Source organism: Rosa chinensis, chromosome 6 (assembly GCF_002994745.2).
Source record: "Rosa chinensis cultivar Old Blush chromosome 6, RchiOBHm-V2, whole genome shotgun sequence".
Taxonomy (NCBI): domain Eukaryota; kingdom Viridiplantae; phylum Streptophyta; class Magnoliopsida; order Rosales; family Rosaceae; genus Rosa; species Rosa chinensis.
This window is the reverse complement of record NC_037093.1, coordinates 1090027-1117075: the sequence shown is the minus strand read 5'-3', so window position 1 is coordinate 1117075 and position 27049 is coordinate 1090027. Positions and strand designations below refer to the sequence as shown.

Sequence of the window (27049 nt, the reverse complement as noted above, 5' to 3'; positions counted from 1 at the left end):
AAAAAAAGAAAGACAAACTAGTCAATTGCAGTATTTCTTAGACATGAAGACGATTGTATACAACAAAGAACACATGTTCATGTGCACTCAGATAAAATTGTACATTGTACAGTTCCTTGCTGCATATCAGTACCAAAAAAGCTAGGGAAGGACCCTAGAACATACAAAAGTTCACTGATATGATGAAGTTAATCAAAGATAAAAGACCCTGCCTTGTTTTGTTATTTGTCATCCCTTCCCTTTTTTAATCATCTACCTTTCTGCCACCAACTCTTGCTATTAGATGAGCTACACTATACACTATAAGAAGAACAACATCTGCATGAAGAACACCCTTCTGTAGCCTTGATTTCTTCTGAACTGACTTCTGGGATTTCCTTTTCACTGACGGTTGTAATATCTATTTCCTTCCTTACTGACTAGAGCACTTGAATTGTATCAGCTAGGATGGTTGCTTTGTCATTTTGGGTCTGTCTGGATCCGCATTTTAAAGAATGCAAGTAAATAAATAAGAAAATAGATATGCACCATGAAAATTTGCAACCATCATATGAAGGCAGAACTTAGAAGGGCATCAGTAAGATAAACAAAGCCCTGACCTCAGGTATCCATACATCATGACCATACTACCCGTGATTATAACAATGATGAATTCTCCTTTATAATTTTTATAATTATAACAATAACAATAACGAATTACACTCTGAACCTCCCAGAAAACTAATCTACTATCTATCACTCGTATACAACTAATATAAATCTAGGTTTCTTTGAAAATAGTGAAAGAATGAACCAGAGAACTCCTGACATCTCATATAACAATTATAAAAGTGTCATCCAGTCCCAGTGACAGAACTTCTACACATCAATCATAACAGCAAAGCAGTGTGACCAAATGAATGCATACTAGATGGATTTCATAATAGGACTAATCATTTAGGATGAATGAACTGTACCTAATACATTTCCCAACTCAAGAAAATGCTCATTCAGTCGATCCTTCCTCAATTTCTCAAAGAATCTTCCTAGCAGCTAGACCATCCTTAGTTTCATCTTCAGTCCTTTCACAAATTGTAACTGTGATACCATACATCATTCACTGAATAGAGAGTAATCCACCAATTTCTGGAGTGCCATGATCGTCAACTGCTCAAAAGGTCATGTGCAGTTATCATGTTATTGATTATCTAATCCGCAATCCCACACACCTGAGTATCCAACATTTCATTCCTCAACAATTCTGCTACTTCCTTGTTCCCTTCTTTCATATATCCACTAATAAATGCACTATAGATTTCAGAATTTGGTTTAAACCCTTTACCAACCATCTGAGCCTGAAGCTTAAGCGCTTCTTCCAACTTCCCCTGCTCACACAACCCTCCTATCAAAAACTCATACGACTTCTCCCTCGGACAAAAACCATAATCTATCATTGCCGCTCTCATAACCTCCAAGGCTTCTAAAACCCTGCTCTCACCACAAAGCCCTCTAATCAACTCATCCACAGTTAAACTCTCGGCCCTAAAATCTTTCCTAAGCATATCCTTATACACTAGCATTGCTTCATCAATTTTCCCTATTTTACAGTACCCTCTAACCAGATGCTCGCAAGCGGCACCACTACTCTCTATCCCACTCAATCCCATTTGTTTGAAAAACTCTTCAGCCATTTCAATCTCCCCAACTCTGCAAAACCCCCCAATCATAGTGTTGTAAGCAACAGCATCAGGCTCCACACCCTTACCTCTCATTTCTTCCCACAACTCCTCCGCATTACTCATTTTCTCGTCCTCACAATAAGTCTCCATCAAAATGCTGTAACTATAAACATCAGCACAGCAACCAAACTCCGGCATTTGGTCCCAAATCTCCTCCACCATCTCCACCGCCCCGTCCTGATAAAACCCCAACATCAACTCATTGAAAGTCTGCACATTCGGCCTAGCTCTCGCAACCCTAACCCCACCATCCAATCCGAAAACCTCTCTGTAAATCTCATAACCCGCCCACGCACCTCGAGCCTGCATTACGCACCGAATCAGACTATTGCAGGTGTTCAAACCAGGATTGATGCCGCGACTGAGCAACATTCTAACAATCTGCAATGCCGGGTCGATTTTCTTGGACTCCAAACAAGCTCTGATCAGGTAATCAAACACGAACGGCGCCGACCCGCATTGCCGGTAAGTCTTGACCAGGGCTTCGAACACTTGCAGAGGCTCCGAAACCCGAATGGCGTCGCGGATGAGGGAGTAGGCTTGGGATTTGAGGCGAGAGCGAGCGAGGATGTGGATGGTGGTGGAGAAGGAGAGGAGGTTGTGGGAGCAGAGAGGGTTGTTGTGGTTTTGGGTCCATTGGAAGAAGCGAAGGACGAGGTGGGGATTGTTTTTGATTTGGAGGGCGATTTGGGAAAAGTCGGTTGGGGTGAAGCCGGAAGGGTAGAGAGAGCGGAGGTAGCCCCAGCGGGACTTGGATCGGAGGTTGGTTAGGATGGAGACGACGGAGGGGATTAGGGGGTTGGGTTCTGGTGGGGTTTGATCGGACGGCGCGGAGGAGAAGTGGGGGAGGCAGAGGAGGGGGTTGGGTTTTGTAGCTGGGAAAAGACGAGAGCTTTTGAAGATTTGAACTGCCGCCATTTGAAGAGGAGAGGAAGGTCTTGAGTTTCAAGAGTGATAGACTGATAAGTAGCAGTTTCTACATGTTGTAATTTGAAGTTACCCATATCTTAATTTATATTCAAAATTTTCTGGAAATTTTAAATATTGGAAAATTACTTTTCATTGAAGCCGAAATTCTTTTTCTTTTGTTTGAGTTAATTCAGTTTAAGCATATCTATTGTGAATGTAACGTGGTTGTTGATACCCTGGCCAAGAATAGCACTCTTCATGCTAAAGGAATCTGCACTCTTCGTGATCCTCTAATCTTGATCACTGAGGCTTTGTTTTTCGGCTAACCTAGCCTCTTCCGCCCCTCGGGGCTAACAAGGGGTAGTACAAGAATATTCACCTGGATCTCGAAGGGGCGTGGAAACACATAAAAACTTTTGAATGAAAATGGAAAAGAGATGCAACTCCAGTTTCTTCATTAGATGATATTGTTGGGGCTCGTAGAGCTAAAGTTTTAATGCCACTATGCCAGCAATGCTGGTTAATCTCTCCTATGTTGCTTTCTTTCTGGGCTGGTTGCCCAAATTGAAACAAAAACAAAAAAAAATTACTCTTTCTTTCTTTTTCTTTTTTCTTTTTTGTGATCAGAAATTCTCTTGTTTTGGAAAAGACCTTTCTAAACTTCTTTAAGCCATCTTTTTGGGAAAGATAAAGTAATTAGTTTACCATTGTTTCTTGTTGTTCTTGTTAATGATCTTCTTTGGTTGCTCCGGTTCCTTTTGTTAGGAGCCTTGGCATGGGCTATACTATACCGTACTGTACTGTCTACAACTTCATACTCATAGAGACACAATAAACCTGAGTTGATTTGGCATCAAGTCATAGTTTAAATTACTGTCTTTATTAGACAGCTCTTGTAGAATTACTTGCTGTCTTTATTATATATGAAGACTTATTTTTACATTTACAACAAAGACACTAGTTCCTGTGGACTGGACAATTCTACATTGTACATCTCCTTGCTGCAGTATCAGTACCTGAAAAGCAAAGGAAGAACCTGCCAGACTGCTTGTGTAACAAATTTGTCGCTCAGATTCTTAGCATGTGTAAATCCGCTCAAAGTACCCATCTTGCCAAGAAAATGATTACAATGAAAATGGATCGCAATCCTTTTCCACCTTCATGTACGAAAGACGCCTGCCAAAAACCCCGATTACATTTTAGTATTCACAGCATAAGATTCTATCACCATGTACCAAAGTTGTTTAGTTCAAAGCCATATCAAAATATTCAAGGGACTAGAAGAAAAAAAAAAGTTTGCTGAGAAATTAATCGATAATGCAATTTGCTGAAGTTATTCAAAGACAAATTACCCTGCCTTGTTCTGTTTTCTCATATCCCTTTCCCTTTATCAGTCATCATCCTTTCTGCCACCAACTACACTGTTAGATGAGCTACCCTGTGCACTATGAGAAGACGAACATCTACTTGAAGAAGTCCCTTCAGTAACTTTAAGTTCTTTCCTTGCTGACTTCTGAGATTTTCTTTTTACTGGTGATAAATCCTACAAAATAAAATTTACCAATGAGGACTCTCATTTCCCATAGGGGGATCAAAATAAAACCAACAAGATCCATCATAAGTACTTCAAAATGGTTGGAAAGTTTTAGATCTTTTGTAAAACAACTATAAGCCTATAGTGTACCTGATCAGCTGTTGACCCTGGTGTCTTCAGTTCTAGTTCTGTCGTGACATCGTTTGAATCTTCACTTTTGTCAATTCTACTTGTCCCAGATGATTTGTTTCTGGAATCTTGTTTGACTGAAACATGAGACTGAGTTGCTGGATGCACAACTGGAGATACATACGGGGTGGGCTGCTGTTCAACCAGAGTATTAGGGGTGATATATGGAACAAAAGTTGAACAGGGGTTAGGAATGACCCCGGGATTTTGATTTCCGAAATAAGGGTATGGCTGCATATGGGGATGCATGGGAATTGACCCTGGAGGCATTGGCATTGGCATAGGAAATGGATATGAAGGTGGAGCCATTACAACCGAGTGATCCACAGCACCCCAAGGGAACATGGCCCTGAGTCTCTGCTGGTACTGAGCGTTAAGGTTCTCAATGTCAGTTTTAAGAGATGCCTTCTCTTCTCTCAACTCGTTCTTCTCATTTGTCAACTGTTAAGAACAAATAGTGATTAAGCGCACATAGCATACAAGGGAATCCAGCAGATTTACAGCTGACAAGAACATAAAGAAGCACTAAATCACCTCACGAGACTCTTCTGTTAACGAAGTGCACTCAGTTTTAAGTTTGTCTACTTCGGATGACAAATCCTTTAGCACTTGAATTGTATCAGCTAGAATGGTTGCCTTGTCATTTTTGGGTCTGTCTGGATCTGCATGTTAAGTAATGAATGTGAATCAATAATAAAATGTGGGCTGTTCATGCCTCCAGAAAGAAAAAGAAAAGGTAAAACCATAGATATGCCCCAGAGAAAAGAAGCATGTATGCAGGAAAAACATAGTAAGTGCAAAATTAAGATGGAGGAAGTCACCCAAATGTTAGCCCAACTTTTCAAACATCTTGACCATACTCTGCCATGATTACTACAATGAGAAATTTCTCCTCTAAAGTTTTTGGCACTAATTATAATGTATTACACTTCAAACCTCCCCCCAAAACACTTATCTACCATCAATCACCCTTAGACAACTAATGCAAATCTAGCTAGTTTTAGAAAATTGAAGGTACAAAGGATAATCTGGAGAATTCCCAGCATTTCATATAACAACTATATCTAAGGAAAGAGACTTGCCATCCAAAGCCAAGATAAAATTTAAGTGCCAGAACTTCTAGACATCAACCTTTGCTCTCAAAACAAAGCGTCCAAACGAATGCATTTAGATGTATTCAGAACATGAAGCAATTCTTAGAAGGCTTTTCAAGTGAGTTTTACACAGCCAAAGAGGAAACTTTCAAAAATAGTTCCTGGGGCAGACATCAATTTCATATGCAACAGGGTGGTGGTAAATAAATTGTTTCGTTAATCAAATATGGCACTAAGCTCTGTGATGAAATTCACTAAATAAGCAATCGATTTCTACACGGTTGGATATCACCAAAAAAAAAAAAAATTAGAGATAACCATCTACTCCGAATGAACTGTACCTAAGACTTTTCCCAACTCCATAAAATGCTCATTCAGTCGATCCCTCCTTAATTTCTCCCGGTCCGCCTTTTGCATCTTCCTAGCAGCTAGACCATCCTTAACTTCCCCTTCGGGCATTTGGCTGCAAAACCATACTATATACATCACACACTGAACAAAGACCAATCCGTCAATTTCAGCTTTACCATCATAGCCCAACTACTCAAAAGGCACACATTCATTTTGTAATTGGATTCACATACAAAAAAACACACAATGTTACTCTAAATTAAAATTTAAAGCTAAATGCATATGAATTTTGGGAAATTAAGCTGGAAATTCAATTGAAATTGCAAGTATACGATTAATTATAAGCTCAACTATTAATTATAAACTCACATTTTACTTGCCAAGCAATATAATTTACAAAATAGGTAAATAAACAGAGACACTCAAACAGGAGGACGAACCTTGAATTGGGTATGGAGCGATTGGAGGGGATGAGGGAATCGAAAGAGGGTTGAGGAAATTCGGTGGAGGAAGGAAAAGGGTTTGGGGGGGTTTGGATGAAGGATTCGGGTTTCAGCTGATCCATGAGAGTCTGCATTGTTGACTTGTGGATGAAGAAGAAGAAGAAGAAGATGAGTGTGTCAGGGTTTGTGAATTGGAGCAGCGAATGGGAATGGGGTTGTGGAGCTGATTGTGAATCTGAGAAGGAGAGAGGAAATCTTATCTGACATGTGCGAACCAGAGAGCGTCGTTTTGTGCTTCCCACGAACGTGAGTCTCTGAACTGCCGGTGTTTTCGACACGTTTATTTTCTATTCCGATTTCCATTTGGACAAAATTGACCGTCCAAAGTAAAAATAAAAAGAAAATAAATACAAACAAAGGTTTTTTTGTTTTTTTTTTTCCACTGATTTACTTGCAAGAAACCTTAAGGATGAATTTTGTTTTTTTTTTCTTTTTGTTAAGCAAGATGAGTGTTTTGTCTTACCAGACTAGAAAGTTTGAATTATATTTTGACTTGACTCAATTTTAATATGATGAAATTGTAGCTAGGACAGTTGTATTTTTAAAAATTTGTCCGACTACGGAGTTTTTTGAAACATTTGGAAAATCTTCTTCTTAAGGTTTGGTTTCTCTCTCTCGACAGCTGTGCGATTCATGAATCATCAAGAAAAGCTACATCTGGATCATGGTTTGCAAATTGTTGCTACTTCCTTCTAGGCTTCTTTCTAAGGTTTGGGTTTCTCTCTCTCTCTTACTAATTCCCCTCTTAGTCTTTTGGCTCTGATTCCAAAGACGTAACCGAGGTACTACTAGATTTGTGGAAGATTTTTAGAAAATGAAACAATAATGTTCATAAGTATATGGAGTAGCCCTTCAAACCTTCAATATAGGCAGTGTCTCTTAGCTAGCTTCTTTGCTTATACCTCTCTCCGACATCTTGTATCAATTTGCTTTCTTCAATAAAAGTTCATTCAAGCTGCAAACAGTTCAAGGTATTAACAATTGCATTATTTTCATATTATGTTTTTACAATTGCATTTAAAACAAAAAAATGTCTGAATATCAAATTTTATCTTCAAATGATATAATTACAACAAAAATTTGTTGAAGGAAGATACCATGTCCTCCTTCATCCTTCTCCTCCATATACTTAAGATGGCGTCATGATAATAGTGTTGGGTTTGATCTCGAAAAAACTTAATCTTGACTCGAACTCTTGTTAAAAGCTAAACAAGTCGAATGTAACCTCAAACTCCTTTACACCCGGACTGTCCTATCACGTTTTACTTTCTGCCATGCCTCAACATCGACGCCAAGCACCCACAAACGACGGCGTCTAGTATTTTCTCCTTTTTTTCATCCACGTACACAATTTCATTTTATTATTTTCGACGTCATTTCCACCAGTTCCCAATAAATACCAAAGAATCGTCATTTTGACCAGAAACCAAAGCCTCTTCTTCGTCTTGCTCTCTCACTATAATCCAGACCTCATACCTCTAACCATGGCGGCCACGTCCCTTAGGGTTTTGCTCCTCGCTCTCCTCCTCATCGCTTCCCCCTTCCTCCAAGGTTCGCTCTCTCAATTCGCAGATCCAGATCTAATCTCCATGTTCTATTACTTTGTCTATCGCAATTTCAATTTTCAGATTATCTCAGCTGGTTTTAGTGCTTGCATGTTTGACTCGACTGTAATTGATCAATGTCAATGAGATCTGATTCGACTGGTTTTGGTTTTTTTGGTCGATCATGGTTTGGAGTTTAGATTCGATACTATTGCTGATTTGTGCTCGAAATTTTGTTTTTTTGTTGGTTGATCAATGACTTTGAAAGTGAAATTTCAATTCCAAGTGTCGTAGTCTTTTCCAGCTTAAACAATTTCGCTTTCTGAAAGCAACTTAATTGCTTTTTGAAATAGTGCTTTTCGAGGTTAGCTTGTGAAATAAATATATGGTTGGAAAATGAAGGTTTATGCTTGCGTGGTGATTAGATAAGAAGTTAAGAACTACGTTGAATTTTGAATTCAGTCTGCAGTTTTGAACTGCGATCTACGTCATTTGTGAGCCTTTGCTGATGTGGATTCGGAATGCAGTTGTTGATTGGTGAATTGCATGATTTATGTGTTTGCCGGTTTGATGTGAATTTGAATTGGCTAATTGTGAATATATGGTTGTTCGTTTTTGTAGTCGCCAGGGGCGAGTCTGACTCTGACTCAGAATCAGAATCAGATTCCGTATCTGAGGTTGTGGAAGAAAACAGTGATCTTGGGATTGTAGGCGATGATGTCCAGGATTTTGCGGATGCAAGTTTTAGTCCAGCACCAGGAATTGAGACAATCTGTGTTTTCCCCAAAAATAAAGCAAAAAGTGAGAATCAGCATTGTACATGCATGTTTTCTTTCTTTTTGTGGTTTTGAAGCGTGTTATTAACTTTGATAATTGTCTTTGCAGCGGTGGCGGCAGGGGAGCAGACTGAACTACTCGTTGGATTGAGAAATGATGGTAATAAACTTAAGTTTTCTTGTGTTCTCTCTCTCTCTCTCTCTCTCTCTCTCTCTCTCTCTCTCTCTCTCTCTCTTGTGTGTGTGTGTGTGTGTGGTACGCCATGAATGCTATTTTCAAAATGTTTTTGTCACCTTTGTGGGTGTTCTGTGTTACACATCCTTCAGGACAAAAAACCAGCTTTGATTGATAAAATCATGAAATGTTACAAATCCTGTTATGATTTCTCGTTTTGTGGGTATTTCATTGCACCTTTTTTATATAGTTGCTTATTTTGGTGAATAAATACAGGGGAGTCGAGCCTGAATGTGATTGCAGTCAAAGCCAGTGTTCATCTTCCATTTGATCACAACCTGCTGGTTCAGAATCTTACTGCAGTGGTAATTCTTTGTAGACTTACATGCATGTGCTGATGGATATATGTGATCTGCACTTGTTGCAAACTTCTTCTGGTTGTGCTTCATCAAGTTTTAATTTATGTTTTATTTTTTATTGTTTTTGGTTTCTTACATAATTTTAAGAACTTGGCAATGATTTATGAAAATTGGTGCTCTCTATTTGAAATTTATACTTAATTTCCATGTTACAATGTAATAATTTGGTCTGTGACTTGCTGCAAACTGCCCTCTAGTTGCATGTAATTTCGTCTTACACGTGAAGGATATGTGGATGTACTAATTAAGTAACTAGAAGATATAACAGATGATAGTTTGTTAAAAAATCTCTAATCATTGTCAACATTGACGAGAACTCCATGCAACATGATTTTGTATTTGAATGTCTTATCAAACTTTCAGAAGATCTCTTTTCAAATTCACTTGGTAAAAAGTCTTTTTTTATGATGGTTTATGATATCATCATAACCTTCAAGGCATTCCTTTTTAATCCCCTATGTCAGGGCCAAGCTGTTCTAAAGTTTCTTATACTGCATTTGGATTTTAAACGAGCGAGGCGCCGTGAATCAAATTGAATGATGATCAACTTATGTCAGTAGGTTTCATGGGCCACTCTGCAATTAAGTGGTGGGAGTAATTACAAGATTCGAATTTGTCCCATTTCTGACATTATACAGATTTGTTTGAAGTGTGAAGATGCAATACTTTGTGTGATTTTGACGTGATTTATAATTAAAACTTGCTTTTACAAAGTTGTAAAAAACAACAAAAAGGGGGTTCATCTTATTATCTTTCCTGCATACTCTATCCTTTATAATTTGTTGGAGCTTTCCATTTCATTTCTCTCTTTCACGATGTTAGTTATGCTTTGCGTTTGTTTAAATTGCTTCTGGTCTATTTCATTTGTTCTCTCAGTCGCATTTACAGTTTTGGTTTTCTTGTAGGCTTTTAACAATGCATCAGTTCCAGCTTCAGCTCAGGCTACCTTTCCATACCTATTTGCTGTCAGCAAGTTCTTGCAGGTACTGTGTGCTTATGGAAGTAACATGCATTCCTGTTCAAGTGTTTGTTAATTATCAATCAATGAAGATGTAAAACAGTTTTGACCTGAATCAATTTATTTGTATTGTGCAGCCTGGAACCTTTGACCTAGTGGGTACCATTATTTATGAGATAGACCAGCAGCCATACCAAAGCACATACTACAATGGTACCATTGAGGTTGTTGAGGCTGGTAGTCTTCTCAGCATCGAGTCTGTTTTCCTTATAACCCTTGGATTTGCTCTTCTCGTCCTCTTGGGGTTATGGATTCACGGTCAAATACAGCACCTTTCTAAGGTAATGAAAATTCACTATGGGATAGTTATATTGCTAAACTCTCTTCCGATATTTTATAAGAATGCACGCCCCAATCCATCAACCTAGACTGATTGTACTAATCACTCTGTTATTCTGAGCTTGTCCTCGTAGTCTTTTATATCCACCTGAGAGGATGTGTGTGTGTGTGTGGTCACACGTGCGTGAGAGTGAGTGATCATGAAATTTGGTGTATATGGTGACCTGTTGCTCTTATTCCTGTGATCACCTAATGTGTGTATAAAATATGTATATGTATACGTGTATTTCTAGAGACTGTTTTGTTAATAGAGTTCTGTCATGTTTGTGTGTCTGCCAGAAAACCAAGAGGGCTCCCAAGGTGGAAGTTGGAACCAGGTCTACAGATGCCAACATGGATGAATGGCTTCAGGTATGCAGTTCATATTGAATACTTGCACTTATGAAAATTTCTCAGACTTGTTCTTTTAATTTTCAGATATTCTTTTTTGTTTTCAAACATGTGTTTATGTAATTAAATCTACTGGGGTTGCATTTGTTTGACTTGGTAATTTGTTATCCAAGTGCATGACTGGATAGTTTAATATTGTGCTTTTCAAAGCCAGCACCAAAAAATAAAATAAAAAAAGTTTATGTTTGTAATTTAGCCTATATTATGAATGGGGCATTTCGCTAAGTTTCTTTTGAGCTTAAATGTCAGTCCATATAATTTGGTCTATGTTCAGAATCAATGTGCTTCAGATAAATTGCATCAAAGTAAACCTTCTAAATTGCATATTATAAATCCAAGATCTGCTCCTGACATGTTCCTGTTTTTTTCCCTTTTGATGATCAGGGAACAGCATATACTCAGTCACTCAACAATAAGTCCAAGAAGAAGAAGTAGATTACAGAAGTTTGCGCAGTTCAGCTGCACAAGACAGACCCTTGTAACTCACGCTAGAGATGTGGAGATATTAAAGAGGCCAAAAATTTGAGCTAGTTATCGAAATTAGACGAGAAAAAAAAAATTGCGTTTTGTTGTAGTTTTTTGAAGGAAACTTTACATTTTCACTTTTAGGTATGAAGTTGAGAAGGAAAACTAACGCAGATTTTCTGTTAGGAATGATACAATTTCCTCGAACTTATACAATTTTCATTGAGTTATCATCTGTGTTCTACTTTGTGCATGAATTTGGCTTTTGCTTATAGATTTATTAAACCAAATGAAAAGTTGTTGGCCAGCGTATGAAGTTTTCTGGTGAGACTGGCAGCAAAATCGGCAATTTTGTCAAGCCACCATTGAAGATGAGGTAGTTTCAGCTACCACCTGCTTTACCAATGATGGTATTTATGCAGGGGGATTTTCACAAGCTTCCCCCATGTCAGTTGGTTTTGATAGGTCTCTGACTCTCAACTGTTAGCATTCAATGGAAAACAGAGTCTGGACGATATTTCGTCTTGTTTCGTTTTAGACATTAAGAATGTTCCAGGTCTGTTAATGCTTCTGTATGGCCTATAATGCTGCCAGCAGTGTGTTCAACATGCGGTACATATAAGTAGATGTGTGCTGTGGTTGATATGAGAAGGACATATCAAACTCTGTTTCTAAATTGGCTCGTGAACTTCTAAATGACAGTAGGGTCATTTACCAACAGGAAGTCCCAAAGTCCTACCAATTTATGCGTATCATGATGCCAAGTTGCTCGCAGTTATTACCTTATGGAATACTTGATCTGTGGGTTATGGGAGAAGATGGACTACTGCATTTCATTGTCACGTCTCTAATGAGACTACAAAGTGTTGAGGTTTTGAGTTCGACTCATTCAGTAGCTGAGATGGTTTAACTATATAATGACTCATAGGTAAATGCATATATCTGTGCTTGACCTGAAGACCTTTACACCCGATGATGAGGAAGTAGGTTCTGATGAAAAGCAATGGAGGAGGTGTTTTCCTTACTAGAAATAGATGCAGTTTAGAATGGGGGTAATATTCACAAATGAAACACTACTAGGATCGGTATCCAAAATTTTAAATCCATTTTGATTTTTATGGAAACATGGAATCACACTTTCTACTTTGTATAAGAGGTGTAGGATTCGAGAGGGCACGTACTACTTATATAAAGCATCCCAAGTTCCCAACTGTCCCTCGTGCCTGCAGCTTGAAATAGGACTTTGTCGACTGAACTGGGAGTCATACGTACATTTGAGACTTCTGAGCTGTATGGTCCCCCTAACCTCCTGCAACCTCATTATATATACGAATATGATAGAATCCCATATGAAATTATATAATTTTTTATTTTTCACCTTCAATCACCAAGTATGCTGTGCTATCCTATCTGTAATCTGTGCAAACTTCCCAACAGCACCAATATAAAAAAAATACTAATAATCACCCCCGCCGCTTATCAAGTTGTATATTCATGAATTTATTTCTCAAATGATATATCTATGTCCGATTACAAATAAGTAAGTTCCCTATTGAACACGGAGTAAAAGAAACACTATCATATAGTTTGGTGAATGATATTCAAAATGTAAATTCATTTCGTAAGCAATGTCTGTTTGCGCCCGATTTCTTCTCTTCGGCCATCTGCTGCATGGTTCTACATTTTTAGACCCTCCCACCTTATAAATAACCACTTTTTAACTTGGAGGCAATACATATTAGATTTCTGCAGGCTTGATTTTCCAGCTGCACTATTGCCCTACAAATAGGCAATACGATACAGTGTGTACATTTAATACACATCATGGACTTTTGATAAAAGAACTGCGTTGGCTGTTATATGAAATGACTGATATTTGTGGTTGAAATGATCACGTGAATTGAAGTACGTACATATGTGCCTCGATCAATTATGCAAATACCACTAAAAAAATTTCTCCTCCTTTTAAGTGTTTCTCCAACTGTGAGAAATGAAAACCAAACCCCCTCCAAGAGAAATCAATGTAGTCCAGAATTCATACCTGTAAAGTTAGCCAGATTGGCAAGATAACCATCGTTTTATGTAAAAACCATTAAACCAAGGTATTAATGGGGAGCTGATTAAGTAGGTTTAGACAGATAATGCATCAAGCTTTTGCAGTTGGGAACTCATTCAATACAATGAAAAGAGATAATGGCACAGCAGCTGTGCACGTTATTTGTCTCTTTCTCTCCCCGAACGCTAGGTCATCTCTCCCAAAGCCAAAGGGGAGGAGGGTCCCTAACCTCATGTGATGCCCTTAATTTTAGTGTCGGTGTGGCTTTAAAACCACTACCTTACGGCAACTATATAACAGGGGTGAGTATGTGAGACTCCATAGCCAAGTGAGTGATCTTCTTCTTTCTTTATTGGGTTTGGTTCCCCCAATGAAGATCTCTCATCTGTGCCTCTTCTTGTCCTTGCTGCTTTTCGGAGCGAGCAGCTTTTGCTATGCTGATGATGATAAGACAGTTGAGGTAGTCGGGTTTGGAGAATGTACTGACTGTGCTGAGAAGAGCATTAAGACCAGTCATGCTTTTTCAGGTATGTACGTGCATTTTCATTTCTCGTTACACATTTTGAAGTTTTGAACTGTTGTCTTGTGTTTTGTGTCGGAGAGGTTCTGAACTTTCTTGAGTTGCAGGTCTTGGTGTTACGATCGACTGCAAGGCCGAAAGCGGCCACTTCGAGAGGAGAGGGGCCGGCGAGCTCAATGAGGAGGGCAAGTTTTCAGTGTCCATCCCAAAGGAGATTGTGAAAGATGGAGGAGATGGACTGAAGGAGGAGTGCTATGCACAGCTCCACAATGCAGAGGCCACACCATGTGCTGCTCATGATGGACTTGAATCCACCAAAGTGGTATTCAAGTCTAAAAACAGTGATGGGAAACAAACCTTTGGAATTGTTGGTACTAAACTGAAGTTTTCACCATCTACATGCACTTCTGCTGTCTTTTGGCCTCCCTTTAAACACCCACTTCCCAAATGGACCAAACCACATCCTCTCTTTGGACACCCAATATTCCCTTTCCCTCCAAAAAAATTCCCTCCATTCCCACCTAAGATTACTATTCCTCCATTCTATAAGAAGCCCTGCCCTCCCAAGACCCCTTTTTACGAAAAGCCCCTCCCCCCGCCAGTCCCAATTTACGAAAAGCCCCTCCCCCCACCAGTCCCAATCTACGAAAAGCCCCTCCCTCCCCAGTCCCAATCTACAAGAAGCCACTCCCTCCCCCAGTCCCAATATACAAGAAGCCCCTCCCTCCACCAGTACCAATATACAAGAAGCCGCTCCCTCCCCCAGTCCCAATATACAAGAAGCCCCTCCCTCCACCAGTACCAATATACAAGAAGCCGCTCCCTCCCCCAGTCCCAATATACAAGAAGCCCCTCCCTCCACCAGTCCCAATTTACAAGCCTCCACCAGTGCCGGTTTACAAGAAACCAAACCCTCCACCAGTACCTATCTACAAGAAACCATGCCCTCCACCAGTTCCAGTCTACAAGAAACCCCTCCCTCCACCAGTACCAGTTTACAAAAAGCCCCATCCCCCAAAAGCACCCAAAAAAATGTGCCCTCCACCAGTCCCAGTGTACAAGAAGCCACTCCCTCCACCAGTCCCTGTGTACAAGAAGCCACTCCCTCCACCAGTCCCTGTATACAAAAAGCCACTCCCACCACCAGTCCCTGTGTATAAAAAGCCACTCCCACCACCAGTTCCAGTTTACAAAAAGCCACTCCCACCACCTGTTCCAGTGTACACAAAACCGCTTCCACCGCCGGTTCCTGTGTACACAAAACCGCTCCCACCACCGGTCCCAGTGTACACAAAACCACTCCCACCTCCAATCCCATTTTACAAACCAAAGCCACACCCATTTTACAAACCAAAACCACTTCCACCTCCAATTCCATTTTACAAACCAAAGCCACACCCATGGTTCAAGCCAAAGCCACTTCCACCTCCAATTCCATTTTACAAACCAAAGCCACACCCATGGTTCAAGCCAAAGCCACACCCATTTTACAAACCAAAACCACTTCCACCTCCAATCCCATTTTACAAACCAAAGCCACACCCCTGGTTCAAGCCAAAGCCACACCCATTTTTCAAGCACCCATTCTTGAAGCCTCTACCTCCATTCCCCAAGATTCCTCATCATCCTTTCTTTAAGAAACCACCACCATTCCCACTACAAACATCTCCCAAGGTTTAATTAGCCCTACCGGCCCCTATTTATTTATTTACATGTAACTAGCAGGATGAATATTGTTGTGTGATGATCAAGCCATGTGCATGTGTGGAATAATAAATTATAAGCCTTCAGACCATAGAGAGATAGGGATCGAGGAGCTGTACTATTGTTATAGAGAAAGTGAGATCGGGATACCCGAGAGTGAGTACGTACTGCAACTGAAAGAAAGTGTTTCTTGATTCCATTTATTGATGAGTTTGGCTTGTGTTGGTTGTGTTTCTTTACGTTACTTACGTACACATACGTCTGTAATCTGCAATGTTTGTAAATAAAACTTTCAGTCTTTCAGATGCATGGGACTCTGGAATTCCCAGCAAATCGGATTAATTCCAGTCGTTAGGTTTCCACGTTCTGAATTATGTAATTAGGATAGGATTAGGAATTTTGTGTGATGATCGAGCTGTGAAGGCTAGTGCATATGTGCAACTTCCCACGTTTTTCATGATCAGATATATCGACTCTCTACTCTCTAGTACATGTTTGTTCCTATTATAAGTTGTATAACTTGATCATGAGCTGTCGAAGTGAGTGGTAATAGCTAAGAAAAAGTCACCTTTAACTAAATAAGTTCCTAAACGATGTACAATTTGTACTCTTCTTTGATAAATTGTTTCCTTATATATGAAAGACGTGATCGAAATGGGAAAAGATCATTTATGTTGAGTATCAGCATATGGGTCTTGAAGTTTGAAATGGTTTTCTATCTGCTTCACATTAACACTTTGAAGTACGTAAATGGGTTGTTGGGCGTTCTCTGGTGAGACGATCTAAGTACGTACCCTCGCAACCAAATCTTTTACAGATTTGTTAAGTGGGTCGCTATGGAAGCCGATCGAGGAAGGAGGTTGTTGTCTTTTTTGGAACGATGAATTTCTTTGCCTAGCCTTTAGGGAATGTAAAAACCCTAAATTTGCGCCATGCCTCGGTTTGTTGGGTGATCTTTGTCTTGGCCATTATAATGACATTGCATGTTGGCATTCAATTCATGAAAATGAAACATGATCAAGATACTTTTTCTTCTCTTTTTGTGAGTATATATATCCATGTGTCTGGTCGCGCTATCAATAATCTTGGCCAGCAGTCAAGCACACTGAGCCATCATGATGGTACATATAGATATATAGTATGGGAAATTTCTTTTATTATTTATTATCTTGGCTAGCAGTTTGACCGAGCACGCTAAGTAAAACGAGATCTTGGTATTTTGAGGTTGATCGTGTTTTTGTTGGTGACGTTTTACTTTTACAATTTCAGTTTTCTGTTGTATCATATGGGGTCAATGAAACTAGAAGATCAGTATGCGGCAGACATGGATCAATGATGAGTTACCATAATGATAGCATGTTTTGGACGATCAATGTTAGCCGATAATCAATTTTGGTCTATTTCTATGCCTATCAACAACTATGTGAATTTTTATTCATGTAACGAAGAGCTTTTGTTGTCTATAATTGAAAGTTTTATCTTTAACGTTCCTTACTGCACAATGAACTAGTCTAGCGATTTATCTTTATAAAATTTTAATGGGATAATGACCATTTACACAATTTTGGCCTAAAAATTGCCCACATACTCCATTAAGAGTTTTTTACTCCCATTTACCCAATCTAACATCTATTGACAGAATTGTCCTCATTTTAATTAATAAATTACACTCATCTCTCTCTCTCAGACTCTCTCTCTATCTCCCCCTCACCGATTTCTCTCTCTCTCTCTCTCTCTCTCTCTCTCTCTCTCTCTCTCTCTCTCTCTCTCTCTCTCTCTCTCTCTCTCTCTCTCTCCATGTCTACGGATCTGGACTTCTGGATCGGATGCATACCTCTCTCTCTCCCCCCACCCCCGAGACGGATTTCGAACCCGACGTCTCCGACCCCGGCCTCTCTCTCTCTCTCTCTCTCTCTCTCTCTCTCTCTCTCTCTCTCTCTCTCTCTCTCTCTCTCTCTCTCTCTCTCCATGTCTACGGATCTGGACTTCTGGATCGGATGCATACCTCTCTCGCTCTCTCTCTCCCCCCACCCCCGAGACGGATTTCGAACCCGACGTCTCCGACCCCGGCCTACTCCACGACGGAGGCTCCGGTAAGCTAGCGACGGCGCTGCAGGTCGTCGATCGTCTGGGCTGAGCGGGGCAGAGCTCCGAAGCACCGGCGATCTGATATCCAAAGACATACCAACGTTCGAACCTGACGTCTCCGACCCAGGCTCACTCTACGACGGAGGCTCCGGTGAGCTCGCGACGGTGCTGCAGGTTGTCATTCATCTGGGCTAAGCGAGGCGGAGCTCCGAAGCAACGGCGATCTGATCTCGGAAGACGAACCAACATTCTAACCCGACGTCTCCGACCCTGGCTCACTCCACGACGGAGGCTTCGGTGAGCTCGTGATGGCACTGCAGGTCCTCGTGTTATCGCGCCAAGTTCTGGATCTGCAACTAGAAAGAAGAGAGAAGACGACCTGGGTGCCTAAATCAATTTTTTTTTCATTGTTTGTTTTGATGAACTTTTTAATGTGTTGGCATCAGATCGACTTGTTGTATATGTGTTGGCATCTGACTACAATTCAGCTCTAACATTTTTCTTCTTCTGTGGTGGTATCCAAAAGTATGTGAAAATATGTAAAAATGATGTAAATTGTTGTATATGTTAGCAATAATATGATTATTGGGGGGTATTAACATGATTATTGGGGAGCAATAATACGATTACTGGGGGCATTAACACGATTATTGGGGGGCATTAACACGATTATTGGGGTCAATAATATAATTACTGGGGGCAATAATACGATTATTGGGGGTCAATAATATGATAGGTTCTTTACCCAAAACACTAAAATGAGCCAAAATTATCTCACTTACCCCAGCAACAGATTTTTATTCCCAGCTACCCAATTTAATGTTAAATGACAATTTTATCCCCGCTAAATTAATAAACTACGCCTATGCCATCAATCTCTCTCTCTCTCTCTCTCTCTCTCTCTCTCTCTCTCTCTCTCTCTCTCTCTCTCTCTCTCTCTCTCTCTCTCTCTCGCACACACATCCCTCTCACCGGATCAAGAAACCAAGTCAGACTCTGAACCGACCTCCTGCCTCAACTGTACTAGTTGAGCTGTCATCCTTCAACTCGCTGTGTCGTTGACATTCACCTTCGCGGCGAGTTGGAAGACCCCATTCTCTCCAAGTCCGGCTAGTCCGGCTCAATCGCCCACGAGATTCGCAACCTCGACAGCCCCACCACCCTCATCCTCGCCTACTGGAAGGGAATCGCCGGCCCAGGCCCTCCGGCGACTTAGACCACGACCTCGGCCACGAAGACAACGTCGTTTGTAGCGGTGATTTCTTCAACTGATCTCCTCTGTCGATGGTGACTCGGAGGTCGGGAGAGCCTCAAAAGTCGGAGATTCGAGGTTGAGAGTGCTGCAGAGGCAGGATATTGGACGACGACGCGCCGAGCCGCCGATTGAATCCTGGACTAACCAGATGTCCGAGGCAGAGAGAGAATTTCGATTTGTTGACGTGGTGCCCAGAACATTTTCTGGGTGCCCAATTCAATTCAATTCTTCTTCTTTTTTTTCTTTTTTTTTTTTCTAAACAGTGGGCAGAAGAAGTGCGAGAAATAAGAAAGAAAGAAAAAAACATTTTATTATCTTGTAATAAGGAGGCAGAAAGCCTGGAAGGAAAGAAAAAGGGAAAAAAAAGTTAATTGAGGAGCAATAGACGTTTATTGGGGGGCGATAAATGTTTTGAATTGACGTAATCTCCTCTTTTTTTTCCTTAATCAAAGTTTTATTTGTCTAATTTTAAGTAGATTAATTCTCATTCCGGCAACCGAAAGTTCTATTGGGGGGCAATAGACGTCTATTGGGGGGCAATATAGGTTTATTCGGATGGCCAATAAACCTCTCCAACCCCATATGAGATCTCCGACAACCTTTTTGGGGACTTCCGGCGAGGTTTCATAACTCTCTATTGCCCCCCAATAGACATATATTGGAGGTCAATAGAGGTTTATTGCCCCTCTATTGGGGCAATAGACGTTTATTGGTGGGCAATGAGGGGCAATAGACTTCTTTTGGGGCCAATAAACCTTTCCGGTGACTTATGAAATCTCCGACGATCTCTTTAGGGACCTCGGGCAAGATTTTTAGAAAAATCCGATAGGCGGTGACCGGTGACCGGATTCCAGCGGAAGTTGGCCGGATTCCAGCGGAAGTTGGCAGAAATTCGGCGACCGATGACTGGATTCTGGCGATCGGTGACCGGAATCTGGCGGCCGGTAACGGGGCTCTGGCGAAGTCCCCTATGATTTCTCTCTCCTCCATTTCTCTCTCTCTCTCTCTCTCTCTCTCTCTCTCTCTAAGTAAGTAACAAAGGTGAGGGAAAAATGGTATTAAAAAAAATCTTAATGGGGCTTTAGAGTGTTTTGGGTAAGAGGGAATTAAAAAAACTTAATGGGGTAAGTGATAAAAAAATCTCTAAAAATGGGGTAAATAGACAAAAACCCAAAAATAAAATTGGTCCCCAACTATTCAAAAAAAGAAGAAGGTGCTTTTATAGAAAATATCATTACCATCATCTGCCGAGGACAACGACCAATGAATCAATTACCTCTTTCACATTTAAGTGAACAAGCAAGTGCTCTATAGTAAGACTTTGTTATGTTGGTAGAAGTGATATTGCACCGACTCATTTTCCTCAACTTTTTTCTCTTAAATACGTTAGGGATTTCGGATTTTCATGGTTCTGCTGTGCCTGGTCTGAAGCCATGGTGTGGGGCTTTGGCAAAAATCCCATTACAGCTTTCAAGAAAACACATCATTCTATACTTAATTGGTACAAAACTTTGGGACTTCAACTAATTTTCACAATAATTGTGATTTTCTTCTTAATATTTTATTATTATTATTGAAGAATCATTCCCAATCCACTGGAGGGAGAAATCCAGCCAGTCTCTAGACTTCTTTGGTAAAATCATAGTAGCCAAATAGGTGGTCAACAATTTCATTATCTACCATAAATAGAGGACAAGAACTATGAAATTATCATTGATCATTCCAAACTTCTGTCCCTTGCTTTTAGTCTCCCTCTAAGTAACAGCCAACCAAAGATTTTAATCTTAGGTTGGATATTATCTGATTGCACTTCTTTCTAACAAGTCTTCAACTAATTTCAAAACAATTTTGATTTTTTTCTTAAGAAAAGAACATTTATTTTTTTATTTTTTTAATAGAAAATTGTTTGGGTCATTTAGATATTTCAATTTAAAAAAAGTCTCTCTCTCTTGAGTGAGAGTGAATAGGCGTTAGGGTTTCTAGTCGCCTTTCTTAGTAAACTTTCTTGCTTCTCTCCGACGTATGAGTACGATATGGGGGCTGGGAAGGGAAGTATCAAAAGGAGTGGTGGGTTTTTGGGAGAAGATAGAAGAGGTGGTGAATGGTCTGTTTGCCAAACTGGTAATTTCAGAGGCGGAGGACCTTAAGGTGGTTAAGATTGACAATGTGGAGGATCTGTCTCTCAAGAAGTACTGGTTAGTGGGGAGACTTCTAACTTCGAAACCTTTCAACAAGGAGTCACTTCGGAGTATTATGAAGAGGATCTGGCATATTAAAGGTGAGGTTTCAATTTTTGAATGGGAGAATTCTGGCAAGTTTGTTTTTTCTTTTCAGTTTGATGCGGATAGGAGGAAAATCCTTAGAGGCAGCCCATGGACTTTTGATAATGCCTTATTGTTGCTCTCGGCTATGGATGGGAAATCTGATCCTTTGAAAGTACCTTTGATGAGTCAGAACTTTTGGATTCGGGTTAGGGGACTTGCAACGGAACTTCTGTCTCAAAAAATGGGGAGGAGAGTTGGAAATATTTTAGGAAAATTGGTGGACGTTGACCCTGGGGTGAATGGAGACAGCTCTGGGAGCTTTCTCCATATCCGAGTGGGGTTGGATGTCAATATGCCTCTAAGAAGATGGATTAGGCTTCAACTTGAGAATTCAGGAGAGGAAGTCAAACTCTTATTGGATTACGAGAACCTTCCCTACTTTTGTTTCTATTGTGGTTGTTTGGATCATGTTAGCTCTTGCTGTGAACTGAAAAAGGCGGGGAAAATACAGGAAGTGCAGTATGGTAGGTGGAAGATTTCAAAGAATGTGTTTAACATTGATTTACAAGGTGTCAGATTTGGTCTTCATAGTCCTAAGCCCGGTTGGAGGATGCAGAAACCTTCGTCATCATTGACTGGGGCGACCAGGCCAAGAGATGAGTTTCTAGGAAGCGGTTGTGGTCCGGATAGTGAAATGGTGGTGGATGGTGAGTTGGCAGGGGATCACCTTGAGGCACCGGAGGCAAAGCGGCCTTCGTCAGACGTGCCTGATAATATGGAGGTAATTGAGGAAAGAGCAATTGTTACGGGAAAGAATATTGGAGGATCCAATCAGTCATTATTACAAAAGGATTCACCGCAGTCTCAGGCGGGGTTGGAGGATATTCATACCCTAAATCGTCACTTGAGATCCGACATCCTCTCAGCTTCGATTTTTGAAGATTTACAGATTGGCAGGACGTTAGGAGGGGCAAGTTTAGGAGCTGCTTCAAATTTGAAGTCAGGGGGTGTTAATGGGCCTGATGAGCTGGCAAGTCCTTCAGTAAAACAACAGGAAATTTGGCCCATTTTGAAACTTGAGGGGGTCAATAGGAATCACAAGTTGGTGGAGGACTCTCAGGTTGTGGAGCAAAGTGGGGATGCGGTGGTTTATAAGAGAGTTGGAAAGAAAAAGGGAGAGAAGAAAGAAGTGTTAGGAAAGTAGGCACCGTCAAAGGGAGAGAATGGAGGTCGGGTTGGCTTCTTCGTGGGAGGTCGGGGGAGATGAAGGAGTAAGGCTTCTCCTGATCAGGAGAATATTGTTACTCATGATTCCAAATTAATTGAATCCGTGATGGGTCCTTGATCTTGGACCTATCACGAGAAATTATCATTTTAAGTTGGAATGTGCGGGGGTTGGGGAACCCGCACAATTTCCAGGCACTCTAGCGTCTACTACGGGCACATTCCCCAGAGGTGGCTTTTTCAATTGAAACAAAGAAGAGGAAGAAGCAGATGGAGGATTTATGTAGGAAGCTTGGTTTGCATGATTTCTTTGTCATAGGTAGTAGTGGGAAGGAAGGTAAGAGTGGGGGACTTGCGTTTGGTTGGTCAAAAAAGGTGAATGTCAAGGTGGTGGGATCCTCTCAAGCCCACATTGATGTATTGTTGACTTCTAAATGGTTGTCAATTCGGCTGATTGGTTTTTATGGAAATCCAAATACATCCTTGCATACTTTCTCTTGGGAGTTAATGAGACGTTTGTGTAACTCAATCAAGGGCCCTTGTTTCATCTTTGGCGACTTCAATGAATTACTGAATACTAGGGAGAATACCGGAGGAGAAATTAGACCAGAGGCCCAGATGAAACGCTTTCAAGAGGCTGTGGGGGATTGTGGTTTGGTTGAAGATCCAATTTCAGGTCCAATGGTTACTTGGTCAAATGGGAATACTCTTGAAAGATTGGATCGAGGCTTCCTTAATGCATAAGGAACGACAGTGTGGCCTAACTTGCATGAGTTTCATGTTGACGCGGGAGCTTCAGACCATCTGGCTTTACTGTTCAATACTGACGGCAATAGGTTGGCTACCATTTCTAGTAGGAGACGGAGATTCTAGTTCGAACCTTTATGGGCTAAAGAAGCCTCTTGTGAGGAGGTGATCGCTGCCAATTGGGCAGCGATGAGGAGGGGCAGGTCTTTAATGGACCGTTTACTAGGGGTTGGGAAGTCTCCAACAGCCTGGAATAAGGGCACAATTGGTCATGTCCCACAGAGAATTCAACAACTCAGAGATGAGCTCCATGATATCCCATTTGATCATCCTAGTAGTGATATGCAGGCTAGACGCAGTTCTGTCAGGTAGGAGTTGGATAAATATGTGCGCCATAATGAGAATATTTGGCGAGCGCATTCAAGGGTCGAGTGGCTGAAGAGTGGGGATAATAATACAAAATTCTTTCATATTTTTGCAAAAGCTAGAGGGTGGATAAATCGAATTACAGGGATTCGGGATGCCGACGGGAGGTGGAAGGATGAGATGTCGTAGGTCCAAGCGGCTTTTGTGAACTTTTTCAAGCAACTTTTCACATCAAAGGGATGTGAGCACACTAGTCTCATATTGGAGGCAGTCCCCATTAAGGTTACCAAGCATATGAACAAGTATCTACTTGCCCCGTTTAAGAAGGCTAACCTTGAAGTTGCTTTGAAGCAAATGGCCCCGTGTAAATCCCCAGGCTATGATGGTCTCTCAACTTTGTTTTATCAGAAGTATTGACACATAGTGGGGGACGATGTTGCAGATTTCTGCTTGAAGGTTCTTAACGAGGGGGCGGATGTGGCTGAGGTGAACCATACTTTAATTGCTTTAATTCCTAAGCTGGAGACTCCGGAAACTGTTAGTTACTTCCGACCTATCAGCTTGTGTAATGTGATCTATAAGATAATTTCAAAGTGTATAGTGAACAGAATGAAGAAGGTGTTAACTCAAATCATCTCCCAGTTTCAAAGTGTGTTTGTCCCCGAGAGGCAAATTCATGATAATGCCTTTGAGTTGATTCATTCAATGAATCCAAAAATGGTGCTTAAATTGGACATAAGCAAAGCATATGATAGGGTGGAATGGTCCTTTCTTTAAAGTATTCTGCTTCGACTGGGGTTTTCAGCTCAATGGACTAATCTGATAATGAGGTGTGTGACGTCTATCAGATTCTCTGTGCTTTGGCAAGCTCAAGCTACAAGCATCTTCACTCTAACTAGGGGCATACGTCAAAGGGATCCACTGTCACCATATCTCTTTCTGATTTGCACGGAAGGCCTCTCCAGCTTATTGCAGAGAGCAGGTTTTGAAGCAAGAATTAATGGTGTGCAAGTAGGTCTAATGGCACCACCTATATCTCACCTACTGTTTGTCGGCGATAGTCTCTTATTTGTCGGGGCTAACATGGAGGAGACCGTTTATTTAAAACAATGCTTACTGTTGTATGAAAGGGCGGTTGGACAAAAGATTAATTTTCAAAAGTCTGCAGTTTCTTTTGAGAAAGGGGTGTCGACATAGAATAGGGAAGCTTTATGAGCATTCCTTGGGATTCCAGAAGTACCATTCCATGAAAGATATTTGGGTCTTCCTACTGTGTCAGGGAAAAACAAGAAACAAATGTTCAAGCACATCAATGAGAGGCTGGATACTCATCTTTGTGGCTGGCAAAGTAAATTCTTGTCAAAGGCAGGTAAGCTGACTCTTGTGAAGGCTGTAGCACAAGCCATCCCGACCTATTCCATGAGTGCTTTCCGTCTTCCTAAGGGGGTATGTCGCTCTTTTCAATCAAAAGTTGCGAAGTTTTGGTGGAGTAATGGTGCGGGGAAGAGAGGGATTCACTGGTGTAAATGGGAGCTCTTATGCCAAAATAAGAAACTGGGCGGGTTAGGATTTCGGGACTTGGAAGATTTTAATCAAGCTCTACTTTCAAAGACTCTTTGGCATATTGTAACTTCTCCAAACTCGTTAATCCACATCATATTGTAGGCAAAATATTTTCCTGGGTTACGGTGGTTAGAGGCTGAGCTAGGATGACAACCTTCTCTAATTTGGAAAAGCCTGCTATGGGGGAGAGATTTGTTGTGAGAAGGGCTACGGTGGAGAGTCGGGTCAGGCACCAATATTTGTGTATGGGGTGATAAGTGGATTCCAAACCCGTGGAGGTTTCAAGTTGTTAGTCCATTGTCCATGCACCCCGACACTAAGGTGTGCGAGTTATTCTCACCTTCCGGGGATTGGAATGCTCCTCTGGTCAAGGAGAAGTCCTTGGAGCATGAGGCTGATATTATTTTGTCAATCCCGCTAGTAGGAGGGACAAGGCAGATACGAGGGTTTGGCATTATACTAAAGATGGGAAGTATTCTGTGAGGTCGGGTTGTCGACTGGCAGCTGAGTTGAAAAGTAAAAAGGCAGGTTCTCCAAGTAGCAATGGTAGTTCTTTGAAGGGAGGGACTGTGTGGGATTTCATTTGGAGGTTGAGAGTCGCAAACAAAGTGAAGGTATTTATTTGGCGAGCTTGCCATGGATTCTTACCATGTGGGGCGATGTTGAAAAAAAAAACACATTACTAGTGATGGTGAATGTTTTAGATGTGGACTAGAGGAAGAAGATGTGTTGCACTGTTTGTGGAGTTGTAGCGAAGCACGGAGAGTCTGGAAGTTCAGTTTTTTAGCCAGGGTGTATAAGCAGTGGCGGGAACCAGATTTCATATCTCTGTTTCATCATGTTGCACTCACCTCTTCGATGGATGAGCTAGCGGCCTAGCGCTATTTAGCACAGTAGCTTGGTTAATATGGAAAAATAGAAATGCTTGTAAACATGGTGAAGTTTGGGATGTGGGAGAGCATGTTGTGTTTAAAGCTAAAGATTGGCTATGTAATTTCATGGAAGCTAATGCTGTTGCCTAGGAGATACCTCTGAGCTGGTGCAGAAAGTTGGATACTAACTCGGCCTCTAGGTGGAGTCCAGCCGATCGACAATGCTTGAAGTTGAGTGTCAATGCAGCATGCGCCCCCAACAACCGTAAAGCAGGGATATGAGCAGTGGTGCGGAATTCTGAAGGTAATTTGAAATGTGCTTTGGTGCTCCCTCTTGCAGGGATACCTTCAGTTTTCGCTACAGAGGCTTTAGCAAACCTTCATGGGCTAAGGTTGTGCAAACAGGTAGGCTTTCAAAGGATTGTGGTGGAAAGTGATGCAATTAATGTGATTCATGCTTTGAATAAGGAGGGAGTTGATTTTAGTATGGAAGGTCAGATCTTTGAGGAAGCTAGGAAGCTGGGAACCGAGATTGAGGTTGTCTCATGGGAGAAGGTACATCACAGCTGTAATAAAGTGGCCCATGCATTAGCGAGAGAGGCTTTGTCAGTTGATAACGTTAAGTTTTGGAAAGAGGCTGGGCCTCTTGGCTCCAAACTCTTCTCCTAGATGATTTGAATAATTGATGTATGGGGTGTGGTGTTATGTTATTGAGGCCACATATTACCCATGGGATGTAATATCCAATCGAGTTAATGAAATTCTACCTTCTAATAAAAAAAAAAAATTGTTTGGGTCAGGTTACTTTTTTACTTTTTGAGAAGATGAAAATTTCATTAATAACCAAACAGATTACATAACATTGGATCCATAGTTACAGGACCATCCATGAGCCAAAAAGGCCTATCCCCTAACCAAATTTTACGCTCATACCCACGAGCTATAATGAGTAACAACCAAACCTGT

At 41.0% G+C, this 27049-nt stretch overlaps 4 protein-coding genes across 5 annotated transcripts; 2 read left to right on the top strand and 2 right to left on the bottom strand.

The window, feature by feature from the left end:
• Window positions 1–53: 53 nt before the first annotated feature.
• LOC112169509 (pentatricopeptide repeat-containing protein At2g15980) lies at window positions 54–2702 on the bottom strand. Its single transcript, XM_024306546.2, has 2 exons — window positions 957–2702; window positions 54–474 (listed from the first exon to the last, which is right to left on the bottom strand). Exon 1 carries the CDS (start codon window positions 2634–2636, stop codon window positions 1188–1190), a length of 1449 nt encoding a protein of 482 aa, XP_024162314.1. The 5' UTR covers window positions 2637–2702; the 3' UTR covers window positions 54–474; window positions 957–1187.
• A 752-nt stretch (window positions 2703–3454) lies between these two features.
• Window positions 3455–6581, bottom strand: LOC112172198 (transcription factor bHLH121). Of its 2 annotated transcripts, none has more exons than XM_024309444.2 (6): window positions 6236–6581; window positions 5786–5907; window positions 4885–5012; window positions 4312–4791; window positions 3980–4170; window positions 3455–3803 (listed from the first exon to the last, which is right to left on the bottom strand). In XM_024309444.2, exons 1-5 carry the CDS (start codon window positions 6370–6372, stop codon window positions 4018–4020), a joined length of 1020 nt encoding a protein of 339 aa, XP_024165212.1. In that variant the 5' UTR covers window positions 6373–6581; the 3' UTR covers window positions 3455–3803; window positions 3980–4017. The 2 variants fall into 2 exon arrangements, with proteins under 2 accessions (XP_024165212.1, XP_024165213.1); XM_024309445.2 differs by having other exon boundaries at window positions 3985–4170.
• A 1110-nt stretch (window positions 6582–7691) lies between these two features.
• Window positions 7692–11677, top strand: LOC112174252 (translocon-associated protein subunit alpha). The gene is made up of 8 exons (XM_024311987.2): window positions 7692–7849; window positions 8464–8643; window positions 8728–8778; window positions 9070–9158; window positions 10118–10195; window positions 10308–10511; window positions 10849–10920; window positions 11344–11677. Exons 1-8 carry the CDS (start codon window positions 7783–7785, stop codon window positions 11392–11394), a joined length of 792 nt encoding a protein of 263 aa, XP_024167755.1. The 5' UTR covers window positions 7692–7782; the 3' UTR covers window positions 11395–11677.
• A 2111-nt stretch (window positions 11678–13788) lies between these two features.
• LOC112172997 (proline-rich protein 4) lies at window positions 13789–16013 on the top strand. Its single transcript, XM_040508947.1, is given in 3 exon segments — window positions 13789–14007; window positions 14108–14700; window positions 14703–16013. Coding segments are annotated over 3 exon segments (1728 nt in total). The 5' UTR covers window positions 13789–13850; the 3' UTR covers window positions 15681–16013.
• Window positions 16014–27049: the final 11036 nt, after the last annotated feature.